The sequence below is a fragment of the Cyprinus carpio genome, chromosome B4, assembly GCF_018340385.1.
Source record: "Cyprinus carpio isolate SPL01 chromosome B4, ASM1834038v1, whole genome shotgun sequence".
Lineage (NCBI taxonomy): Eukaryota > Metazoa > Chordata > Actinopteri > Cypriniformes > Cyprinidae > Cyprinus > Cyprinus carpio.
In genome coordinates, this window is record NC_056600.1 from 199,036 (window position 1) to 222,476 (window position 23,441).

The 23,441-nt window shown below is 42.8% G+C and overlaps 1 protein-coding gene across 1 annotated transcript in view; it reads right to left on the reverse strand.

Annotated features, from left to right (window-relative positions):
- Positions 1-11,269, reverse strand: part of LOC109109199 (NACHT, LRR and PYD domains-containing protein 12-like) — a 45,020-nt gene extending 33,751 nt beyond the window's left edge. The window contains exons 1-4 of the mRNA XM_042722590.1: positions 11,160-11,269; positions 10,843-10,956; positions 9,155-9,268; positions 7,271-9,055 (exon numbers count right to left, since the gene is read on the reverse strand). Coding sequence (XP_042578524.1) covers positions 7,271-9,055; positions 9,155-9,268; positions 10,843-10,956; positions 11,160-11,209 — 2,063 coding nt within the window. The 5' untranslated portion in view covers positions 11,210-11,269. The remainder of the gene's footprint in view (positions 1-7,270; positions 9,056-9,154; positions 9,269-10,842; positions 10,957-11,159) is intronic.
- Positions 11,270-23,441: the final 12,172 nt, after the last annotated feature.

The window sequence follows — 23,441 nt, forward strand, 5'->3', positions numbered from 1 at the left end:
ATTGTCTGTGTTAGGTAAGAACGATGGAAGACCAGGGCGGGATGCAGTTAACAGTCTTTAATGGATAAAGTAAATAGTCTTCACTGAGTAATTAGAACACAAATCACAGGCATTAATCAGAGCCAAAACAGAAACTGCCAGATGACTGGAACAAAGAAAATCTGCATAAACTTCCACGAAGACAGAGGCAGGGACCCCGAGATGCATTCAGCCAGTCAGAAATAGTGAAGACAGCAGACAGGGTGAACAGCCAAGGGCGAGCGCTGAACAGGTACTCTGCAAACAGGCACAGCTGGATAATACACAGTCCAATGGCAGTATAACTCACAGCAGAAATATTGATTTCACTTTCCACAGATAAGACAGGACGAGAGAGCAGACGTTTCTCACGAGAGGTCATTGAATAATCCTACAACAAGACAGGGCTAGGAAGAGGGAATAAGAAGAAGAGAAAATCAAGAGGAAAAAGGGGACAGGTGAGGAGAGGGGAACGAAAGGGTAACCAGCTGAAAGAGATAATGAGCAGAGGAGTGGATGTGTGTGCGTGATAGTGTGACCACAAGAGGGAGACAGAGAAAGAGGAGAAGAGCCAGGATCATGACAGTACCCCCCTCTCAACGAGCGCCTCCTGGCGCTCCTGAGGCCAACTGGCGAGACCGGAGGAAATCGTCGATGAGTGAAGGATCCAGGACATCCCGGGAGGGAACCCAGCTTCTCTCCTCAGGACCATACCCCTCCCAGTCGACAAGATACTGACGGCCACGTCCCCAACGACGCATGTCGAGAATCCGGCGAACCCTGTAAATAGGGGTATCATCGACAAGACTAGGGACGCGGACCGGACGAGAAGGGGGACGGATGACTGGTTTGATGCAAGAGACATGAAACACGGGATGAACCCGGCGTAAATTAGGCGGAAGGTGAAGCTTTACTGCGACAGGATTTATGACCTTTATAATGCGGAATGGTCCAACAAAGCGGGGAGACAATTTACGTGATTCGGACTGGAGCAGTAAATTTGAAGTGGATAACCACACCTTTTGACCGCAAACGTAGCGAGGACTTCTAATTCTGTGCCTATTGGCTGTAACTGTCATGCGTCTTCTAGCTCGACAGAGAGCAGATCGCACTCTCCTCCAGGTGCGCTTGCAACGGCTAATAAAAGCTTGCACTGACGGAACATTAGATTCAGAGTCATGGGACTCAAATAACGGATGTTGATAGCCGAGACAGCAATGGAAGGGCGAAAGACCGGTAGCAGAGGAGGGAAGCGAATTATGGGCGTATTCGGCCCAGGATAGTTGCTGTGACCAGGACGCGGGATTCTGATGGGTGAGACTGCGAAGCATACGGGCGACAATCTGATTTGTCCGTTCCGCTTGACCCGTTCGTTTGGGGATGAAACCCGGACGAAAGGCTAACGGATGCCCCAATCAGGCGACAAAACTCCTTCCAGAATTGAGAAAAATTGAGGGCCTCTATCAGACACAATATCAGTTGCTAAACCATGTAGCTTAAAAACATGATCAACTATGATCTGGGCGGTCTCCTTGGCAGAGGGGAGTTTAGTGAGTGGAATAAAATGGGCCGACTTAGAAAAACGTACTACCACGGTCAGAATAACGGTGTTACCCTCCGAGAGAGGAAGTCCGGTGATAAAGTCGAGAGCTAAGTGAGACCACGGTCGTGTAGGAACCGGTAACGGACAAAGTAGACCGGCCGGAGGGGAATTGCCAGCCTTAGTCTGCGCGCACGTATTGCAGGAGGCAATAAACCGTCGCACGTCTCGTTCCAAAGAAGACCACCAAAAGCGCTGACGGATAAAAGCGAGGGTGCCCCAGACGCCGGGATGGGCAGTCAATTTAGAGGTGTGTCCCCATTGAAGGACAGCTCGACGCGCGGATACAGGAACAAAAAGGAACCCCTTAGGACAGTTGCGCGGGACTATGACTCGAGAAAGAGAATGCTTAACCAGCTTCTCTATTCCCCAGACGGTCGTGCCAACAACATGACCCGGGGGAATAATCTCCTCAGGCTCAGAAGATGAAGAGGAGTCAAAAAGACGAGAAGGCTTGACGTTCTTGGTACCCGGGCGATACGAGATGGAAAAATCGAAACGGGTAAAGAATAGAGCCCAGCGGGCTTGACGAGCATTTAGTCTCTTGGCCTTGCGGATATATTCTAGGTTTCGGTGATCTGTCCAGACAATAAAAGGAACGGGAGCTCCCTCAAGCCACTGTCGCCATTCGCCTAACGCTAGACAGATGGCGAGCAGTTCGCGGTTGCCCACGTCGTAATTGCGCTCAGCAGGAGAAAGACAGTGAGAGAAAAAAGCACAGGGGTGTATCTTTCTGTCAGCGGCGGACCGCTGGGAAAGCACAGCCCCGACCCCCACTTCAGAGGCATCGACCTCGACTATAAATTGTTTAGTGAAGTCAGGAGTAAGAAGGATAGGCGCGGTAGTAAAAAGAGATTTTAGAACGTCGAACGCAGTCTGCGCAGATTCTGACCACCTAAACTGGGACTTGACTGAGGTCAGAGCCGTAAGAGGAGCGGCTACTTGACTGAAATTTCGTATAAAACGACGATAAAAATTAGCAAACCTGAGAAAACGTTGTAGTGCGAGGCGAGAGTCGGGCACGGGCCAATCAGTGACCACCTGGACCTTGGCCGGGTCCATACCGATCCCCTCTGCCGAGATGACTGAACCTAGAAACGTAACTGAGGGGGCGTGGAAAGAACACTTCTTGGCCTTTACATAAAGCCGATTCTCCAGTAGACGCTGGAGGACACGACGAACATGTTGGATGTGCACCTGGAGTGATGGCGAAAAGATCAAAATGTCGTCGAGGTAGACGAACACAAAGACGTTGAGCATGTCCCGTAGGACGTCATTGACTAAAGTTTGAAAGACCGCAGGGGCGTTTACCAATCCGAAAGGAAGAACCCGGTATTCAAAGTGCCCTAGGGGCATGTTAAACGCGGTCTTCCATTCATCCCCCTCCTTTATGCGCACTAGGTGATAGGCGTTGCGTAAATCGAGCTTTGTGAAAATCTGAGCTCCCTGCAAGACTTCGAAGGCAGATGACATCAGTGGTAATGGATAACGATTCTTGACAGTGATATCATTTAAACCCCGATAGTCTATGCAGGGACGCAGGGAGCCGTCTTTCTTTTTAACAAAGAAAAAACCGGCTCCCGCTGGAGACGAGGAAGGAACGATGGTACCGGCGTTGAGCGAATCAGAAAGGTATTTCTCGAGCGCCTCCCGTTCGGGAGCGGATAACGAGTATAGTCTTCCCCGGGGGGGCGTTGTACCTGGGAGAAGATCTATACTGCAGTCATACGGGCGATGAGGGGGGAGAGAAGTGGCCCGGGAACGACTGAAGACCTCCCGCAAATCGTGATACTCCTCCGGAACTCCAGACAAATCCCCTGGCTCTTCCTGAAAAACAGTTACAGACGAGACAGGGGGCACAGCAGAAGACAGACAATCAACATGACAAGACAATTTCCAAGATAGAATAGAGCCCTCCGCCCAGTTAATCTGGGGGTTGTGGAGAACTAACCACGGGTGGCCTAAAACTACTGGAGTAAAAGGGGAATGAAAAATAAAAAAATAAATAGTCTCTCTATGATTCCCCCAAACAGCGAGACCCAATGGAAAAAACCAATCCTCCACCCTGGGAAGGGAACTGCCATCTAGGGCGAACAGGGGGGTGGAGTCTTGTAAATCTAAGAGGGGAATACCTTGTTCCAAAGCCCAAGTCTCGTCAACGAAGTTCCCCTCCGCCCCCGAATCAAGCAATGCAGAGCAGGAAACTGACGATCCCGGCCAGCGGAGGTGTACGGGAAGGGAAGTGCAGGACTTAGACGGAGAGACCCATGATGTAGCGCTCGCCAGCAACCCTCCGCCTACTGACGAGCGCTGGCTTTTACTGGGCACCTAGAGACAAAATGATCAGCGGCAGCACAGTACATGCAAAGGCGATTCATAATCTGCGTTGGCATTCCTGTGTGGATATATGAAGCCCCCCTAGCTGCATCGGCTCGGGATCAGCAGCAGATGACAGTGGTGGCTGGGTCGCTGTGGAAGCGGGAAGTAACGAAGCCTCCATTCTGCGAGCCCTTCGTCGCATGTCAAAGCGCCTTTCGATGCGGAGAGCCAGCTCGACAAGGGAATCGAAACTGTCAGGAACCTCTCGGACAAAGACCTCATCCTTAATCTCGGAGTTCAGGCCTTCGAGAAAGCGGGTGATGAGTGCCGGACCGTTCCATCCACTCGTTGTGGCCAGGGTTCGGAACTCAACTGAAAAATCAGTGACTGACCTCTTTCCCTGGCGCAAGGTGGATAGGAGGCGGGATGCTTCGTGACCGTGTGTAGACCGGTCAAAGACTCGGATCATCTCCTCCTTAAAAAGAGAAAACTTGAGGATGCAGTCTACCTCTGCCTCCCAGTTCGCTGCCGCCCACTCTCAAGCTCGTCCATTGAGAAGAGAAATCACATAAGCCACCTTAGATCGATCCTTGGCATAGGTGAACGGCTGGAGGCAACCTCAAAAAAAAAAAACAACCTCGCATTGGGTGAGGAAGGCTCGGCACTGCAAAGGCTCGCCAGAGTAGCACGGCGGGTTGTTTCATACGTGGCTCAGAAGAGTCGCGCTGTCCAGCTGAAGCGGTGGTTTCATGACGGTAGTGATGGAACTGCTGGGTTAGTTCCGAGAGCTGGGCGGTCAGGGAATCAACGGCACGTCTCGCGGTGGATAAATCCTCCTCATGTTTACCCAGCAGAGCACCCTGGAGCTCTACAGCATTGTGAAGGGGGTTACCACTCGCCTGATCCATCTCTGTTAGGATTATTCTGATAGGTAAGAACGATGGAAGACCAGGGCGGGATGCAGTTAACAGTCTTTAATGGATAAAGTAAATAGTCTTCACTGAGTAATTAGAACACAAATCACAGGCATTAATCAGAGCCAGAACAGAAACTGCCAGATGACTGGAACAAATAAAATCTGCATAAACTTCCACGAAGACAGAGGCAGGGACCCCGAGATGCATTCAGCCAGTCAGAAATAGTGAAGACAGCAGACAGGGTGAACAGCCAAGGGCGAGCGCTGAACAGGTACTCTGCAAACAGGCACAGCTGGATAATACACAGTCCAATGGCAGTATAACTCACAGCAGAAATATTGATTTCACTTTCCACAGATATGACAGGACAGGACGAGAGAGCAGACATTTCTCACGAGAGGTCATTGAATAATCCTACAACAAGACAGGGCTAGGAAGAGGGAATAAGAAGCAGAGACAATCAAGAGGAAAAAGGGGACAGGTGAGGAGAAGGGAACGAAAGGGGAACCAGCTGAAAGAGATAATGAGCGGAGGAGTGGATGTGTGTGCGTGGTAGTGTGACCACAAGAGGGAGACAGAGAAAGAGGAGAAGAGCCAGGATCATGACAGTCTGCTCAAAATATTGCCAGATGTGTTGTATATGAAAGACTAATATAAATAAAATCAGTTGGAGAGCTGACCTTGAGTGTTTTTTTTTTCTTTGATCTGCAGGCACTAACAAGAATACCTTGAAGAGACCACACAGCCATAACTGCTCACTGATGGGACACAGAGGAACAGCATTCCTGGACGCTACACAACTGTCAACAAGTATCTTGCTGCAGTCTTGTTCAAATCTACCTGTCATATTTTTTCACGTCTAGGTAAATTTGATGATTTCGTGTTTTATTAAATATTTTATGTTTCTGTGCAACACATAATGAATGTGACTGACTAATTAACCTCTAAACATCTGATATATGCTTTAAAGTTGCTACTTTGCCCATTTGTTAAATAAATTTACATCTGTCTGAAGACTCTTGATTTTATGTCTAATCTTGTACATTAACACTATACAATAGAATTGTTTTGCCCTGAAAAGAATACTTTATAAATAACACTTTAATTAAATAACACTTGATTAAAACAACACCAGGGATGTTAAATACCCCATAGAGTAAAATTTAAACAGCAATAGCAAGTTTAACACTTTACACTATGAGTGTAATTTTTCTACACTGTAAGGTGCTATATTAACACTAAAAATTCAACACTACGAACGGTGTACTTTTTTAACACTAGATAGATTGGGACCATATATGATCTTCAGTAGTGTTAAAATTGACACATTAAAGAGCAGGTCATACAGTTTTTTTTTTAATATCTAATTTGCAGTTTATAATGTAGCTATCCTTAAATGAAAACAATCTGCAAAGTTTTTAATCAAAAAAGTGCATGATAAAGATGTCTCTCAAAAGAGAAAGTCTATTCTGAATCGCCTTAACGAGTCTTTTGCCTGTTATATGACATTGGCAACACATTTGCCCACAAACACTTCTGCTAGTTAGTGTGTTTAGATCATGTTTAAGAAGATGATGTGTTCAAGGATACCACAGAAATACAATTCAAATCTTTTGTTGTGTGCATGTCATTTTACCAAGGACTGCTTCTCTAAACTTGGCTTTTATCTTCGTCAGCTTCTAATCTTCTTAATTTGGACTAACAAGCTCTTCGAACCATAACCTGTAATTACGATTGATACGTTGTGTACATTTTCAATTGAGTGCTCAAAATATCAAGTTTTATTTATCAAATATTTGTGATGTCACAAATCCCTGAAAATATGCGTTGTAGTCCAAATGAGTTGTTCGTTGTAGTTTTTGAAAAGTGATTTCTGTTAAATAAAATATCTCTTTTTGAAGTGGACTTTGAGCTTTTAAACTTCACAGATGTTTTTTTTTTATGCTCAAACAGCAACATTACAACAAGCTGAGTGTTTTATCTCCTATATCTTCTTACTTAATAAGAAAATTAACATTTAAATCAATGTACAACTACACAGCCTTCATTTGTAACACCACAATAAGCAAACCTGAACAGATTAAAGAACATGAATGATGAACTGACTCCAGCTGTGATTAAAGAAACCAAATGTGAACATTTTACAAATTCAAATGTCATTCATACAGACAATAAAACAAACATATAAACAAAAGAATAAATCAGTTTGCTGTCAGTTTTGACCCCCTCACATTCATTCCTTCATCTTCATCCTCAGCTGCTTTAGTTTGTGTCTCACACACCTCTCCTGCTCACTGACTGAAATGTGATTCTCTGAGATTTTCCCCATTTTGTTGTTTTGGTAAAAAAGCACATGCTAAAATCATAAATGTGATCATGTTTTGAAAGTGCAGTGATTGTTTTCAGTGTTACTCACCGAACTGATCTGGATTCTTTAACCACAGGTAACAGATTCTGAAGAACTTTATCTCCTTTTGTTTGTGCTCTAATAAACTGTTTCAGATCAAACACATCCATCTTCTGCTCTGATGTCAGCAACACATAAACCAGAGCTGACCATTGTGAAGAGGAGAGTTTGGTTTCTCTTATTTCTCCAGATTTCAGATAATCTTGGATCTCCTGCATCAGTGAATCATCACCCAGTTCATTCAGACAGTGGAACAGATTGATGAATTTCTCTGGAGAGCGATTCTCTCTGATCTTCTGCTTGATGTACTGAACTGTTTCCTCTTTGTTGTAGAAGCAGCGTCCTGTCTGTGTCAGTAGTTTTCGTAAGAGAGTCTGATTGGACTCCACTGAGAGACCCAGAAGGAACCGCAGGAAAAGATCCAGATGTCCATTCTTACTCTTTAAAGCTTCTTTCACAGCTCTCTGATGCAGCTCAGATAATGAATTATATTTCTTCTGGTTAAAAATCTTAGACAAAAGACTCTGTTTGGTTTGGTCAAACACATTGATGTTGTTGATTGTAAAGGAGAGGTGCACATACAGAGCTGCTAGATGTTCCTGAAGGCTCAGATGAACAAAGCAGAAGATTTTCCCCTGATACAAGCCCAACTCCTCTCTGAAGATCTGAGTGCACAATCCTGAGTACACTGATGCTTCTGTCACATCAATGCCACACTCTCTCAAGTCCTTTTTATAGAAGATGAGGTTGCCTTTCAGAAGCTGCCGAAAGGCCAGTTTCCCCAGTTTGAGGATCATGTCTTCATCTGTCACCTTCTTCTCAAAGTCCTTCTGATGTTTGATGTTGGTCTGAAGGATCAGGAAGTGTGTGTACATCTGAGTGAGAGTCTTGGGAATCTCTCCACTCTCTGCTCGACTCAACATCTTCTCCAGAACAGCGGCTGAGATCCAGCAGAAGACTGGGATGTGGCACATGATGAAGAGGCTCCTCGATGACTTCAGATGTGAGATGATCCTGTCGGCCAGACTCTGATCACTGATTCTCTTCCTGAAGTATTCCTCCTTCTGTGGCTCATTGAAGCCTCGTACCTCTGTCACTCGATGGACACACTCAGAGGGGACGAGATCAGCTGCTGCTGGTCTGGAGGTGATCCAGATGAGAGCAGAGGGAAGCAGATTCCCCACAATGAGGTTCATCAGCAGCACATCCACTGAGGCTGATTCAGATATATTACACAGTTTCACTTTACTCTTAAAGTCCAGAGACAGACGACACTCATCCAGACCATCAAAGATGAACAACACTTTATATTCATCACTGGATATTTCCATTTCTTTAGTTTCAGGGAAAAAGAAATGAAGAAGATCTGAAAGACTGAGTGTTTTATCTTTCATCAAGTTGATTTCTCTGAAAGGAAGTGGAAATATGAGCTGGACGTCCTGATTATCTTTCCCTTCAGCCCAGTCCAGGATGAACTTCTGCACAGAGACTGTTTTTCCAATGCCAGCGACTCCCTTTGTCAGCACAGTTCTGATGGCTTTGTCTTGTCCAGGTAAAGCTCTAAAGATGTCACTGCATTTGATGGCTGTGTCCTCTGTTGCTGCTCTCCTGGATTGTGTCTCAATCTGTCTCACCTCATGCTCATTACTGATCTCTCCACTCTCACTCTCTGTGATGTAGAGCTCTGTGTAGATCTCATTCAGCAGTGTTGGGTTTCTCTGCATCGCTGTTCCCTCACACAGACATGCAAACTTCTTCAGCAGATTTGATCTAAACCTGTTGAGGACTTCTTTGCTGTAAAATAGAAATTCAACATTATTAGATGAGTTAAAAAGCACAATGTCTTATGTTGTAACACATGTTCAGATCATATCTCTTACAGAAATATTATACCTGAGATCAGGCCGTGTATCTCCACTGTTAAAGATTATTGGTTGAATCATAGATGCATCAGTTTTCATAGACACACAGCTGGACTCTGCTTCTGATCTCTTCTGATGAACTGAACTAAAACAGGGAAACACTGAAGTTCATTATTTAACACTACAGCCGTCACGGAGTAAATTTTACCCATGTCTGTTTTTCAAATGTACATGATAGATTTAACACTAGAACCACCAGAGGTTACTGTATACCTAAAACTGCCAGCGGGTAGATTTTACCCACGCACATGACTACTGTTTTGGTATGGCTAAAGAACATATTATTTCACTGTATTATGCCACTGACTTCACAAAGAAGTGTCTAGAGTCATGAAATGATTATGTCTAGTCATCAGCTATATTTTTATAGTACAAACAAACGATATGGCAAGACAAAAATTAAATAATTAAACCAAAGTTTGACCAATTAGAGTAACATTAGGCTAAAACATGTAAATGTGATATCTGGATCACTGTCAGATGCTGAGCCGACCCAGCACACATCAGACTCTCCATCACTCATGGCATTTAGTGTTTCTAATACCTCTTCGCCATCCAGAAATCATCTTATTTACTTTATTTATGAAACTGATAACCGCTAATTCAGTGAGTGAAAGGTGTTGGCTATCAATGTACAATGTTAAAACATAAGCAGCAAGAAAATGACGGCGCCAAAATACATGTATTATATAGCGGGTAAATTTGACATGCTGGCGCTTATAGGTATAAATGCTCCGTTTTTTATTTTTATTTGGTTTTATCGAAATAATTTTTAAAATAAAAAAATTGTTTCGATAAAACCAGATCAAAAAACAGGGCATTTATATCTATAAGCACCAGCGGGTCAAATTTACCCACCTATATAATGCATGTGTTTTTGCTCTGCTTGTTTTAACATTGTACATTGATAGCCAACACCTTTCACTCACTGAATTAGCGGTTATCAGTTTCATAAATAAAGTAAATAAGATGATTTCTGGATGCTGAAGAGGTATTAGAAACACTTAATAGCATGAGTGATGGAGAGTCTGATGCGTCGGTCGGCTCAGCATCTGACAGTGATTCAGATATCACATTTACATGTTTTAGCCAACTCAGAAATGTTCAAACTTTGGATTAATTCATTTTTGTTTTCCCATTTCTATCGTTTATTGTTCGCTACTGTGTTGCTATTTATTCTAGTCTGCCTGTTTCCTGAAAAAAAAAATCTGATCTGATGTAATGAATATAAAAAAAAAATTGATTACCCGAAGCTTATTGATGTTCTGTTGTTCAAATTATAAATGACATAACTAAACAAATTAATAATTAATTAGGTGAAGCTGTGCACTTGAATATGTCATTGCATCATGCAGTGTGGTGAATTATTATTGCTCATTAATGTCTATAGGCTATTTTAGTAATTTAAATAACATGGGTTATCTTAATATATTGATTAATGACATTGTATTATAATTTTTCACCACCCAAATATGTATTTACTTCTAATTCTCGTTGTCAGTGCAGGCTTGTTTAGCTTATATTGACCGTTATTAAAAGTGATTAGTGGAACCTGCATAAAAATCGTCTTGAACATAAAACAACAGAATAAAATAATAAATATAATATATGACAATATTAAAAGTCATGTTATAATCATATTTTCATCCAAAGTTATACCTGAGATCAGGATGTGTATCTCCACTGTTAAACTTCATTGGTTCAATCATAGACACGTCACTCTTCACAGACACACAGCTGAACTCTGCTTCTGATCTCTTCTGATGAACTGAGCTAAAACAGAGAAACATTGAAGTTCTTTATTTAAATGACTGTATGCAACAAATCAACTATACATTTATTACCAACATTCACTTTAAAGAGCACTTTATAGTCATTTCATGTACTGTGTTTATACAAAACCTGTCAACTCAACTCTGATGATATGTGACAATATTAAAAGTCATGTTATAATCATATTTTCATACAAATGTTACCTGAGATCAGGCTGTGAATCTCCACTGTTAAACTTCATTGGTTCAATCATAGACACATCACTCTTCACAGACACACAGCTGAACTCTGCTTCTGATCTCTTCTGATAAATTGAGCTAAAACACAACAGATTTAACCCTTTATTATGAGAATCATCAGTAACACTTTATAATAACTTTCATTAATAAATCATTAACAAACATTATGTAATGCTTAACTGATCTTGAATTAATGCTTACTATTAATGCTTATTTATACTATAGTGCACTTTTCAAAATCTACAAATAATTTTAACAGAAATTATACAATGATGACAAGCTTATTTGTTAAGTAATTCAATGCTAACAAATATCATGGAAATTACAAATTTTGTGAAAAATTAGCTTAAATTTACAGATTAAGCTTAGTTTTTCACAAAATTTGTAAATATAAAAAGAGCATTAATATGTGAACTGAATTTCACTGAATAATACATCAGCAGGAGAAATCTTTTTTTTTCAAGAAAATACTTGTTTATTTATCAAAAGAATGTAATATAACCATACACTTTTGACCCCTTAACCAACTCTTAAACCTACCCACATACCAAACCTGCCCCTAACCCTTAAACTTACCCATATCACAGCTCAATAACAGCAGTGTTGTGCATTAACACAAGCTTTTAATCATTCTATACCATCTGTTAAAATCATTTGTAGATTTTCAAGACGTGCATGAGCTTATGAATTTAAAGTTTAATGTCATTTGTAAGCATTGTAATTTACATTAATTATCTGTTGATCATTAGTGTAGTAAACACTAACAAGCACATTAGCTGTGTGAATATATATTAACTAATGATCCGTTAAGCATTATATAATGTTTGTTAATGATTTATGAATGAATCTATTATAAAGTGTTGTCGAATCATCATAATATAAAATCTTCATGAAGTATTAGCCATTTATTAAAAACAGTCATGGGGGCATTCCCTGCTGAAAAAAAAAAAACAACCTAAGCTGGTCAGGCTGGTTTTAGCTGGTCTTCCAGCCTGGTCATAGCTGGTTTATCAAGCTGGTTTTAGAGGGGTTTTGTCCACTTTTTTAGCTGGTCAGGCTGGTCTTAGCTGGTTTTAGCTGGTCAGGCTGGTTTTAGCTGGTCTTAGCTGGTTTAAGCTGGTCAGACTGGCTGGTCAGGCTGGTCTTGGCTGCTTTTAGCTGGTCAGGCTGGCTGGTCTTAGCTGGTCAGGCTGGGAGACCACCCAGATAGCAAACTGACATAGAAACAACATAGAATCGATGTTTCTCGTGGCACTGAAACAATGTTGATTTTCTGCTTGTTTTAAAAATCTCACATACTTAATAATATATACATTAGTAATAATTTATTAATTAGTAATAATTAACATAATAGATACATTAGTAATAATTTATTAATTAGTAATAATTAATAGATACAGTAATAATAATTTATAATTTATTAATAATTTATACAGCAAATATGTTTAGAGCATACAAACCTTCTGTATACAAAGCTTCTATAAGACTAATATAGAAAATGCATTTACACTCAAATACACAAAGAGGTCTAATGTAAATTATAGTCTAATATAAATAGTCTCAAGTTACAAATTAAAAGAATTTACTTAAGAATGAAACTATTATGTTATTTTGTACCAAATATGTTTGATTTTTTTTTTTTGTCAGTGGGGCACAAAAGGAGATGTAAGGCAGAACATTAAGAGACTGACATCGTCAGTCACCATTCACTATCACGGCTTCTTTTCTATAAAATAAATGAATGGTGACTAAGGCCCCGTTTACAGTAGTGCATTTTCGTTTTAAAACAGCGTTTTAGAATTAAAACGATCCACGTTTAGACTGGCGTTTCAGCTGCATTTCAGAAACGATCTCCGTCTACACTACATAACAGAAAACACATGTCACGTGACCAATCATGCACACTGGGCATGCGCGTAAAAGTGTAAATAAGAAGTCGGTTGCTAGTCACTGGCAGGTTCAACAATGAGCATGATAGCAAGGAAAAGCAAGGACGTCTTTGTGTGGACAGATGATGAGGTGGAATTGTTACTCAAAGTAACTAATGATTACAAGGTGGCCATGGCTGCTGAAAATGTCTATTGGGAGTCATGCCAGAACAAATACAGCGACATACTGACAGAGACAAGATACGGTTACATGGTCATCAAGGATAGGCAGAGATCACATGGGCAGCCACACCTTCATTTTTAAAAGACTCCGTTTGGGTCCGTTTACACTGAAATGCAACCCTGGAGTTTTCAAACTAAAACGGGGTCAGAAGCGTTTTCAAAAGTTTGAAACGAAAACGCACTAGTGTAAACGGGGCCTGAGGCTATACCACTCTCCTTTTGTGTTCCACAAAATAAAGACATTTGGGTAAGATGATTTTTAAAGAATTCTTACCCTTGAAAATAGAAGACAGAGTTACATAGTTTAAATGCCAAAGAAAAACCGACTGATCTACTAAGTTCTTTGTATTATCAGGGATGTAAACAAATCAAGTCAGGTTTGAAAAAGGTGATGAACATGTAACTCACATTTTTAAAGGGATACTCCACCCCAAAATAAAAATTTTGTCCTTAATCACTTACCCCCATGTTGTTCCAAACCCGTAAAAGCTTTGTTTGTACTTCGGAAAACAATTTAAGATATTTTGGATGAAAACAGGGAAGCTTGTGACTGTCCCATTGACTGCCAAATAAAATACACTGTCAAGCTACATACACTCTTTGGATCTACATAAATCACGCAAATTATCTATTTTGGAGTCGAAATGACAATTTTCACTTAAATATGATAAGTTTGCATCCCTGCATATTCAGTTGTTTATGTTCCTTTGTTGTATTTGCATACAGTACGTCTATTGTATCTATAATTATTGTAGCAAAAGTGAGAACCTATGACAGTAGAATTTGTAGAGAATATTTCACTTATTTCACAATCACATATCATGAAGAAAATGCTTTAGGAGTTGCAATCTTGTATTTTGTTTCCTTCTCTCTCTCACAAAAACAACAAAAGTTACACCTTCTCAAAATATTTATTGCAGGTGTATAAATCCCATTCTACAAATTACAAATTAAGAACTTCACAGGCTGTTATACCACATTTATGAAGGGATATATTTCTTTTTATCCAGAATATTCTGTAATATTAATTTCAATATAATTTTTAATTGTTTTTTCCACATTTTTACAGACTTTCTTAAAATTGAACTGTGGTATTTGTGTATCCGATCATGGACAGGTAAAACTCATCATTACCATGGCCATATCCTTCTAAAAAAAAGAAAAAATTTTGAAGTTTGTTAAGAAATATTCATAAAAGTGACCTATATCCCTCTAATTTACCCTAGAATTTTGAATGTGAAATAGTAGCACTCATCAAAAAATATTTAGCCACTGTACATTTCTTGCCAAAACCATATTTCTACAGTGCAAAGTTATTTCAGGGTGATGTTGTGTCGACTGATTAATAATGACATGATCATGTCATTATTCTGTGTCAAATAAAATGGGTCAAGGGCCACGTGCTGTGTTTATCACTGGATAAAGCGCAAGAATGCATGTGGGGTCTCACATATCAGTTCTCATTCTTACAGTTGTAGTCAGACTCAGAATTATTGGCACCCTTAGTAAATATGATCAAAGAAATCTGTAAAACATAAATCTGTATTGTTTATATTTTGATATTTCATTAAAAAATAAATAAAATAAGTGATAATAATCACAAAAATCTAACCTTTCAATAAGTAAAAAAATAATGAAACAGGTATGTGATCAGCTAGAGAAAAAAAGCAGGAAAATATGACAACTCCCTAAGCCACGGCACTTATTATTAAAAAAATATATATTTTAACACATTAAAAGATATATCTTATATTGTAATAATACATACTATTATCATGTAAAAAAAAAAAAAACGGCATTTCATAATCATGAAAGTAAAATAACGATAATAAAATATGAATAGAATTATTACTAAAGTACCTGCCAAAAGTTTGGAAACATTACAATTATTAATTATTTTGAAATAAATCTTTTCTGCTCATCAAGGTGTTACGGAATACCCAGGAGGCTGAGGATAACAGAAAGACAGTTTTATTCAGGCACAAGCAGAGAAGTGGGTAGTGCTGATAAAAGTGATATGTAGACTAGCAGTGATGAATGGATCCGTAGTAGAGGGGTGGAGACGTCAAGGTAGGGAGGTGTACCACACACACGCAAGGAGATGGCTGGGAACTTCTGGAGATCGCTGGAGAGAGGTAAGTAGAGATAGAGTTAGTCCTTAGAGTTAGCATAAAGGTAAGACCTTGTTGCGAATGAGACCGGACGCTGACTGAGTGCGTGTGTGTGGTATTTGTAGTGCAGAGGGGATTGACTGTTGATGAGGGTCAGGTGGAAGTGCTCAGTACTCAGGTGAGGGCGTGCGCTGTGATTGAATGGAGGTGGAACCTGGCGTGTCTGTATCAGTACCCCCCTCCCCACGGCCCGCTCCTGAGGGCCGAGGACCCCGACGACGTGGTGGACGTCCTCTTTCTCTGGGAGCTGGCCTGTTAGGATGACTGGAGTGGAAGGTGTTTAGTAAGTTCGGATCCAGGATGTCGTTGCGTGGGACCCATGAACGTTCCTCTGGACCATATCCCTCCCGGTCCACTAGGGATTCAAGTTGTCCACCAAGCCGCCGGGAGTCCGGGATGTCTCTTACTTCGTAGGCACCACCGTCTTCAAGGAGGAGTGGAGGGGGGGCTTCGACTTCGCCAGGTTCTGTGGAGGGAGAAACAGAGGGATGGTGAGGCTTAAGGAGAGACACATGAAAAGTGGGGTGAATCCGGTACTCAGGTGGTAATTGGAGTTTGTAAGTGACCGGATTGATCTGCTCAAGGATGGTGAATGGCCAATGAATCTGGGACTTAGCTTGCGGCAGGGCAGGCGCAGGCGGATGTCCCGGGTGGACAGCCAGACCTTCTGACCGGGTTGGTATGCCAGAGCCTCGGATCGGCGAAGGTCGGCTGTCATCCTGCGCCTGCGTAGGGCCCGTTGGAGTTGGTGGTGGGCCGCGTCCCAGACCCTCTCGCTCTCCCGGAACCAGTAGTCGATGGCGGGGACATCCGAGGGTTCTCCTGACCAGGGGAAGAGTGGAGGTTGGTAGCCGAGCATGCACTGGAATGGAGTGAGTCCAGTGGTAGGTTGTCGCAGGGAGTTCTGTGCGTACTCGGCCCACCGTAGGAACTGGTTCCAGGAGTTCTGGTGGCCGTGACAGAAGGTACGGAGGAAGCGTCCAATCTCCTGAACCTTCCTCTCCGTCTGCCCGTTAGATTGTGGATGGTATCCGGAGGACAGAGTGATGGCCACACCTAGGAGCGAATGGAATGCTTTCCATACCCAGGAGATGAACTGAGGACCTCTGTCTGAGACAATGTCTTCTGGGATGCCGAAGTACCTGAAGACGTGGTTAAATAGTAACTCGGCCATTTCCATGGCCGTGGGCAGACCTTTCAGGAGGAGAAGACGACATGACTTAGAAAATCTGTCCGCTATGACAAGAATGCAGGTATTATTATCAGAAGGAGGAAGATCAGTAATAAAATCCACCCCTAGGTGTGACCACGGGAGATTAGGGACGGGCAGAGGATGGAGCTTGCCTGATGGTAGATGGCGTGGGCTTTTAGAGACGGCGCAGTCTGTACATCCGTTCACGTACCTTCTGACGTCAGAGGCCATGTTGGGCCACCAGAAGCGTTCCCTTAGCAACGAGAGGGTTTCATTGACCCCCTGGTGACCAGTGCCAAGAGATGTGTGAGCGGAGTGAATGAGTGGAGTGCGCCGTGTCCTGGGGATGTACTGGTGTCCCGGTGGGCAACCCGGCGGGGTGTTGGTAGCAGGATCGGATGGAGGAAGGGTCTCGGCAGACCAGGTAATGGGGCTGATGATGACTTTTTCTGGGAGTATGGTTTCTGGTTCTTCTAGCTTTTCTTCGGGGGTGTGACACCGGGACAGGGCGTCAGCCTTCACGTTCTTAGCCCCTGGGCGATACGAGATGGTAAAATGGCAGCAGGTGAAGAATAGCGCCCAGCGGGCCTGTCTTGGATTTAACCTCTTGGCGACCCGAAGATACTCAAGGTTCTTGTGGTCAGTGAGAACCAGAAAGGGGTGTTTGGCTCCCTCCAGCCAATGCCTCCATTCTTCCAGGGCCAACTTGATGGCCAACAGCTCACGGTTGCCGATGTCATAATTTACCTCCGCCGGGTTGAGCTCCCGGGAGAAGAAGGCGCATGGGTGGAGGCGACTGGGATTCCCCTGCTGCTGAGATAAGACCGCTCCCACTCCGGTTGTAGAGGCGTCGACTTCAACGACGAAGAGTCGGTTGGGGTCAGGATGGACCAGGAGTGGAGCGGTCGTAAATGCCTTCTTGAGGGAGTTGAAGTCCTCTGTGGTGGCTGGAGTCCAAGAGAGTGATTTTGGCTTATTCCGGAGGAGGCTAGTGAGAGGGCTGGTGATGGCACTGTAGTTTTGGATGAAACGTCTGTAGAAATTGGCAAAGCCAAGGAATCGTTGGAGTTCCTTGATGGTGGTAGGTATGGGCCAATTCCTTACAGCATTTACCTTCCCCTCGTCCATCCGGATGCCACTTCTGTTGATGTTGTAACCAAGGAACTGCACTGAGGGCTGATGGAAGGAGCATTTCTCGGCCTTGAGGTAGAGCTGAAAGGCCCTCAGGCTTTGCAGGACCTCTGCAACGTGGCGACGATGTTCCGCTAGGCTCCGGGAGTAAATGAGGATATCATCAATGTAGACGAAGACGAACTTATGGAGGAACTCCCGGAGCACCTCATGGATGAAATCCTGGAAGACGGAGGGGGTGTTAACAAGTCCATACGGCAACATGCAGTACTCATAGTGGCCAGTAGGGGTGATGAAGGCAGTTTTCCACTCGTCCCCCTCTCGTATCCGGATGAGGTTGTAGGCGCTGCGGAGGTCCAACTTGGTGAAGACAGTGGCACCACGGAGATGTTCCAGGGCAGCTGGGACGAGGGGAAGTGGATATCGGAACTTGACAGTTATGTTGTTAAGAGCGCGATAATCGATACAGGGTCGTAAGCCTCCGTCCTTCTTTTCAACGAAGAAGAAACTCGAAGCAGCAGGGGAGGTAGATGGACGAATTGTAACCCTGGGCCAGCGCCTCCTTGATGTACTCCTCCATGGTTTTCTCCTCCGGAATGGAAAGGAGGTAGATCCTTCCTTTAGGCACTGGTTCACCCGGAAGCAGATCGATGGCACAGTCCCACGGCCGATGTGGAGGCAGCTTGGAAGCCCGTTTGGGGCAGAATACGTCTCTGAAGGGGGCGTAGCATGTTGGGATGGAGATGGATTGGTTCTCTACCGGGCTCTCAATTGAGGTGGTACAAACTGCAAGAGGTGCAGGGGTAGGTTTGGCTGGGACAGGACAACCGGTGATGCAGCTCTGGAAACAGGAGTCGCCCCACTTCAGGACTTCGCCCGTCTTCCACGAGATGACAGGGTTATGCTGCTCCAACCATGGGCGCCCTAGAATGACGTCAGCGGTGGATTCCTCCAGAACCAGCAGGTGGATCTCCTCTTGGTGGAGTAGTCCGGTTTGGAGGGTAATGGGACCCACACTATGACGCACACATCTTCTACTCAATGGCCTTCCGGTTATTGTGTGGACCTGGTAGGCTGACGGAGTTGCCGTGGTAGCGAGTTTGAGGTGACGGCAGAGGGCGCCTGAGATAAAGTTGCCAGGCTGACCCAGAATCGAGGAGGGCGGAAACTGGAAGAGAGATGTCAGTGGCAGTAAGTGTCACAACAGTGGTGAGTGGTTTCATTTGATACCTCGAAGGGAGAATGGCACTCACCATGGGATGAGGAGGACGGACGGGGCATACAGAGATGATATGCCCCGGGGATGCACAGTAGAGGCATAGATTCTGGGCCAGCCGTCTTTGTCTTTCAGCCGCAGTGAGTCGATAGGAGTCGACTAGCATGGGTTTGTTGGCTGGTTCTCGGGAGCTGACGGCCTCTGGTCGGCAGAGTGGCGAGTTGGGATACGCCTGGTCCTGGTGCTCTTCTAGGCACGACTGCATACGGGTGGCGAAGCGGATGGAGAGTTGAATGAACCGTTCAAGCCCGATGGTATCCTCGTATGCAGCGAGATGCAACCGCACTCGAGGTTCCAATCCCTGACGGTAGGTAGTCAGCAAGGCCTGTTCGTTCCATCCACTGGTGGCTGCTAGAGTCCTGAACTGAAGAGCATATTCATTGACAGACATTTTTCCCTGATTAAGGTTATACAGCATCTCACCAACAGACGAGTCCCAAGCTGGTCTGCCAAAAACTTCTCGGAAATGGTTGATGAAGCTGGAATAAGACTGGATAACTGGGTTATTCTGAGTCCAAATTGAATCTGCCCACAGAAGTGCTTTACCTTGCAGTTGTGAAATCACGAATGCTACCTTGGATCTCTCGGTTGGGTACAAGTGCGGTTGCATCTCCAGGACCAGCGAGCATTGAAGAAGAAAACCGCTGCAATCCTCCGCCAAACCAGAGTAGGGCGCCGGCCTGGCCATGGGACTGGCGTGCAAGGCAGGTGAGGAAGTGCTGGCGTTGTTGGCGGAAGTGCTTGCTGGTGTCGGGGATGCTGGTAGAGTGGTGAGTGTCCGACGTAATGCATCGACCAGGTCTTGGAAGGGATCCTTGAGGCTCATGCTTGTGCCGATCGGTGTTGGTCCGGTCTTCTGTTACGGAATACCCAGGAGGCTGAGGATAACAGAAAGACAGTTTTATTCAGGCACAAGCAGAGGAGCGGGTAGTGCTGGGAAAAGTGATATGGAGACTGGCAGTGATGAATGGATCCGTAGTAGAGGGGTAGAGACGTCAAGATAGGGAGGTGTACCACACACACACGGAGATGGCTGGGAACTTCTGGAGATCACTGGAGAGAGGTAAGTAGAGATAAAGTTAGTCCTTAGAGTTAGCATAAAGGTAAGACCTTGTTGATGACTGTTGATGAGGGTCAGGTGGAAGTGCTCAGTACTCAGGTGAGGGCGTGCGCTGTGATTGAATGGAGGTGGAACCTGGCGTGTCTGTAACACAAGGCTGCATTTATTTGATCAAAATATTGTAAACTATTACTACAAATAAAAATAAAAAAGTGGAAATGTGTTTAAAAAAAAGTTTTCAATTTTAATACATTATAAAATGTAATGTTATTCCTGTGATGCAAAGCAGAATTTTCTGCATCATTATGCTAGTTTTCAGTGTCACATGGTCTTTTAGAAGCCATTACAATTTGATTTGATGCTCAAGATATATTTCTGATAATTATCAATGTTAAAAACAGTTTTGCTGCTTCATATTTTGTGTGGAAATGGTGATACATTTTATTTTTCAGGATTCTTTGATAAATAGAAAGTTCATTGAACAACATTTATTAAATATAAATCTTTTGAAACATTTTAAATGTCTTCACTCGTCACTCACTTTTCAGCACTTTAATGTATGATGAATAAAACTATTAATTTCTCTTTCTTTTTTAAATCTTACCACAAATATTTGAGTGGTATCATTGTTTCCACAAAAAAGTTAAGCAGCAAAAACTGTTTTTAAAATTGCTAATAATAAATAGTTAATGCTTCTTAAGCAGGAAATCAGCATATTGACTTGTTCGGTGTCGTGTCATAGCTGTGTGGGCGGATTCAGTGTGGGGAAAACAGTCCTTTCCCCCTCCTTGGAAAAGCATGGTGTTGACTCAGAATGGCTTACATAAAACCATTTCTGCCGCTTGACAGATCAACATACGAATAAAAACTGAGCCGTATTGGGTCGGACTGTCCGTACGGTATCTGTGACTGGACAAATGACCCAACGGAATGGCCAGAGGTGTAGTTTCCTGACATTTTCTGTTACCTAATGGAGCAAGAGACTGCTTACTACAAGCCTATACGAGAACGAGACAGCTTGCGAAAAGTAAACATTTGTCGTTTTGATTTGCTTCATTTTAATAAAGTGATAAAGACTTGAGTAAAAGCCTGTCGTACTTTATAATTGATATATTACAAAGGATTTTTAACAATGACAAAACAGGTAACATTAAGGTCCACTGAAGTGCCTTGAAATGCGAGCGTTATTCTATGTGATGTGTGCTGCGGCTACCTAATCATTTTCAAAAATACATGCCGTAAAATAAAAATATAACATGAAAATTTGTATATAAAATACTAAAAAAAAACATGGTTATTGGTTACTAGTTAAACCATGGTAAAAACGTTTTGCTACACTAACCAAAGTTTAACCATTGTATTTGTACAATAGCCTGTATTTATATAATTACATCACAACCGTTGCAAATTTTATGATAGTATTAAGCAATCTCAAATTATCCCCACCATTCATAAAAGTTACCAGGCGAGTAACACGCTTCAGCATTTAATCGCATTTGGCAGTTTGAAGCATTTGAATGCTTTTAACGGTCCTGCAGGTGGCGCTGCAAGCTTGTACAGCGCTCTCAGGAATATTCTGTCCATGATGTTTTAGAAAACAATATTTTCACAGTTTATTTAGTTGCTTAACCCTTGTGCATTGTTCAAATTCACTACCCTTTCATTATGTTCGGGATGAAAACATCCACTCAATTAAACTGCTATAAAAATGTATCAGATAAAATTTTTTTTTTTTTTTTTTTTTTTTTTGCATAAATCTATTAATCAACCTCAGTCCTGATCAAAACTACCAAATGTTTTTTTAAAAATCCAAGATTTTAACTCTTTAATTGCCAAGTTCATAAATGATGCCACTGATTTGGGGGGGAAAACAAACAAAATGACTTTTTTTTTTTTTTTTTTTTACTTTTTATCACAGTCTTGGGCATGTCAAAGATTAGTAACAACATTGGCTTTGATGCATTTTTAGTTTTTGTGCAGCATTAGATTTAATTTTTTTTCCACCTCATTTATTGTTCGTGGCTGTTTTTGCTCCATTGACTTCCATTATAACAACATTTTTTGATTGCAAAGCCATGACACCATAAAATCATGCATTCTTGATGGTTGGTGGTTTTCCCTGTTGGGAAGAGGTAAAATTAGTTATTTTTACAGTTGATCACTAGGTGGGAGCATTAACCCTTTAGATAGGCCTGTGCAAAAAAAGGCTTAGTTTCTGGCTTGTATATGGAGTTATATGGAGTATAACAGCAAGTTATAGTGTTTGTGTGTGTGTGAGATTCTTTATTGTTGGTGGTTTTCCCTGTTGGGAAGAGGTAAAATTTGTTATTTTTACAGTTGATCACTAGGTGGGACCATAAACCATTTATTGACCATTTATTGTGCAAAAAAGCTTAGTTTCTGACTTGTATATGGAGCTATATGGATTTTTGAAAATTTTCAAAGCATTTTCCCAAAATATGTGTCAAAACAGGATTTGTCACCAAAAATCATTCCATTTGCTGAAACACAGAGAAAGTTGTGGCCAAAATAAGACTCAACTTTACCCCCTAGTGGACGAAAACGTCCCCAACAACGCATAAGGGTTAAGGCAGGGGTGTCTAAACTCAGTCCTGGAGGGCCACTGTCCTGCAGAGTTTAGCTCCAAATCTAATTAAACACACCTGAACTAGCTAATCAAGGTCTTGCTAGGCAACTTCCTCTAGAAACTTCCAGGCAGGTGTGTTGAGGCAAATTGGAGCTAAACTCTGCAGGACACCGGCCCTCCTGCTGGCAGACAATCAGCTTGCATTCAAGTCCGTCTCCACTCTCCTGTGATGGCAAAGCTGAATTTTCAGCATCATTATGCTGTCTTCATACCAAACGCGAATAGAGCGTCAAATTCGCGTCTACCGCGTCTAGTTTGCCGCTTGAACATTTTGAATGCATTCGCGCGTCTAGAGCGAAATAGACGCACGTAGAAAGCATTGTTTGAAACGAAATTGACGCGCGTCCGAGGCGAAATCCGCTTCTTGTGGGAGGGGCAAGTGCTAGGCGGTTGTCTGTTTGCATGATGGCTGATTCCACGGCTCGGGGAGTCCGCGGGTCGATAAAGATGTACGTGACTCAAAAGTTAAATGTGTATTTACAACACACTCTTCCAAGCAAGGTCCTTTTTATTCCTGTCTCTATAGAAATATGAACTTGTGTCATATAGCTCCGGACTGCTTACTGACAGTCGTTCCTCCATGTTGAATGAGTTACTCCTGAGCAGGCTCCTGATTGGTTAACGCAGCGCGAATTGACGCCAAAGTTAAAATTTTTCA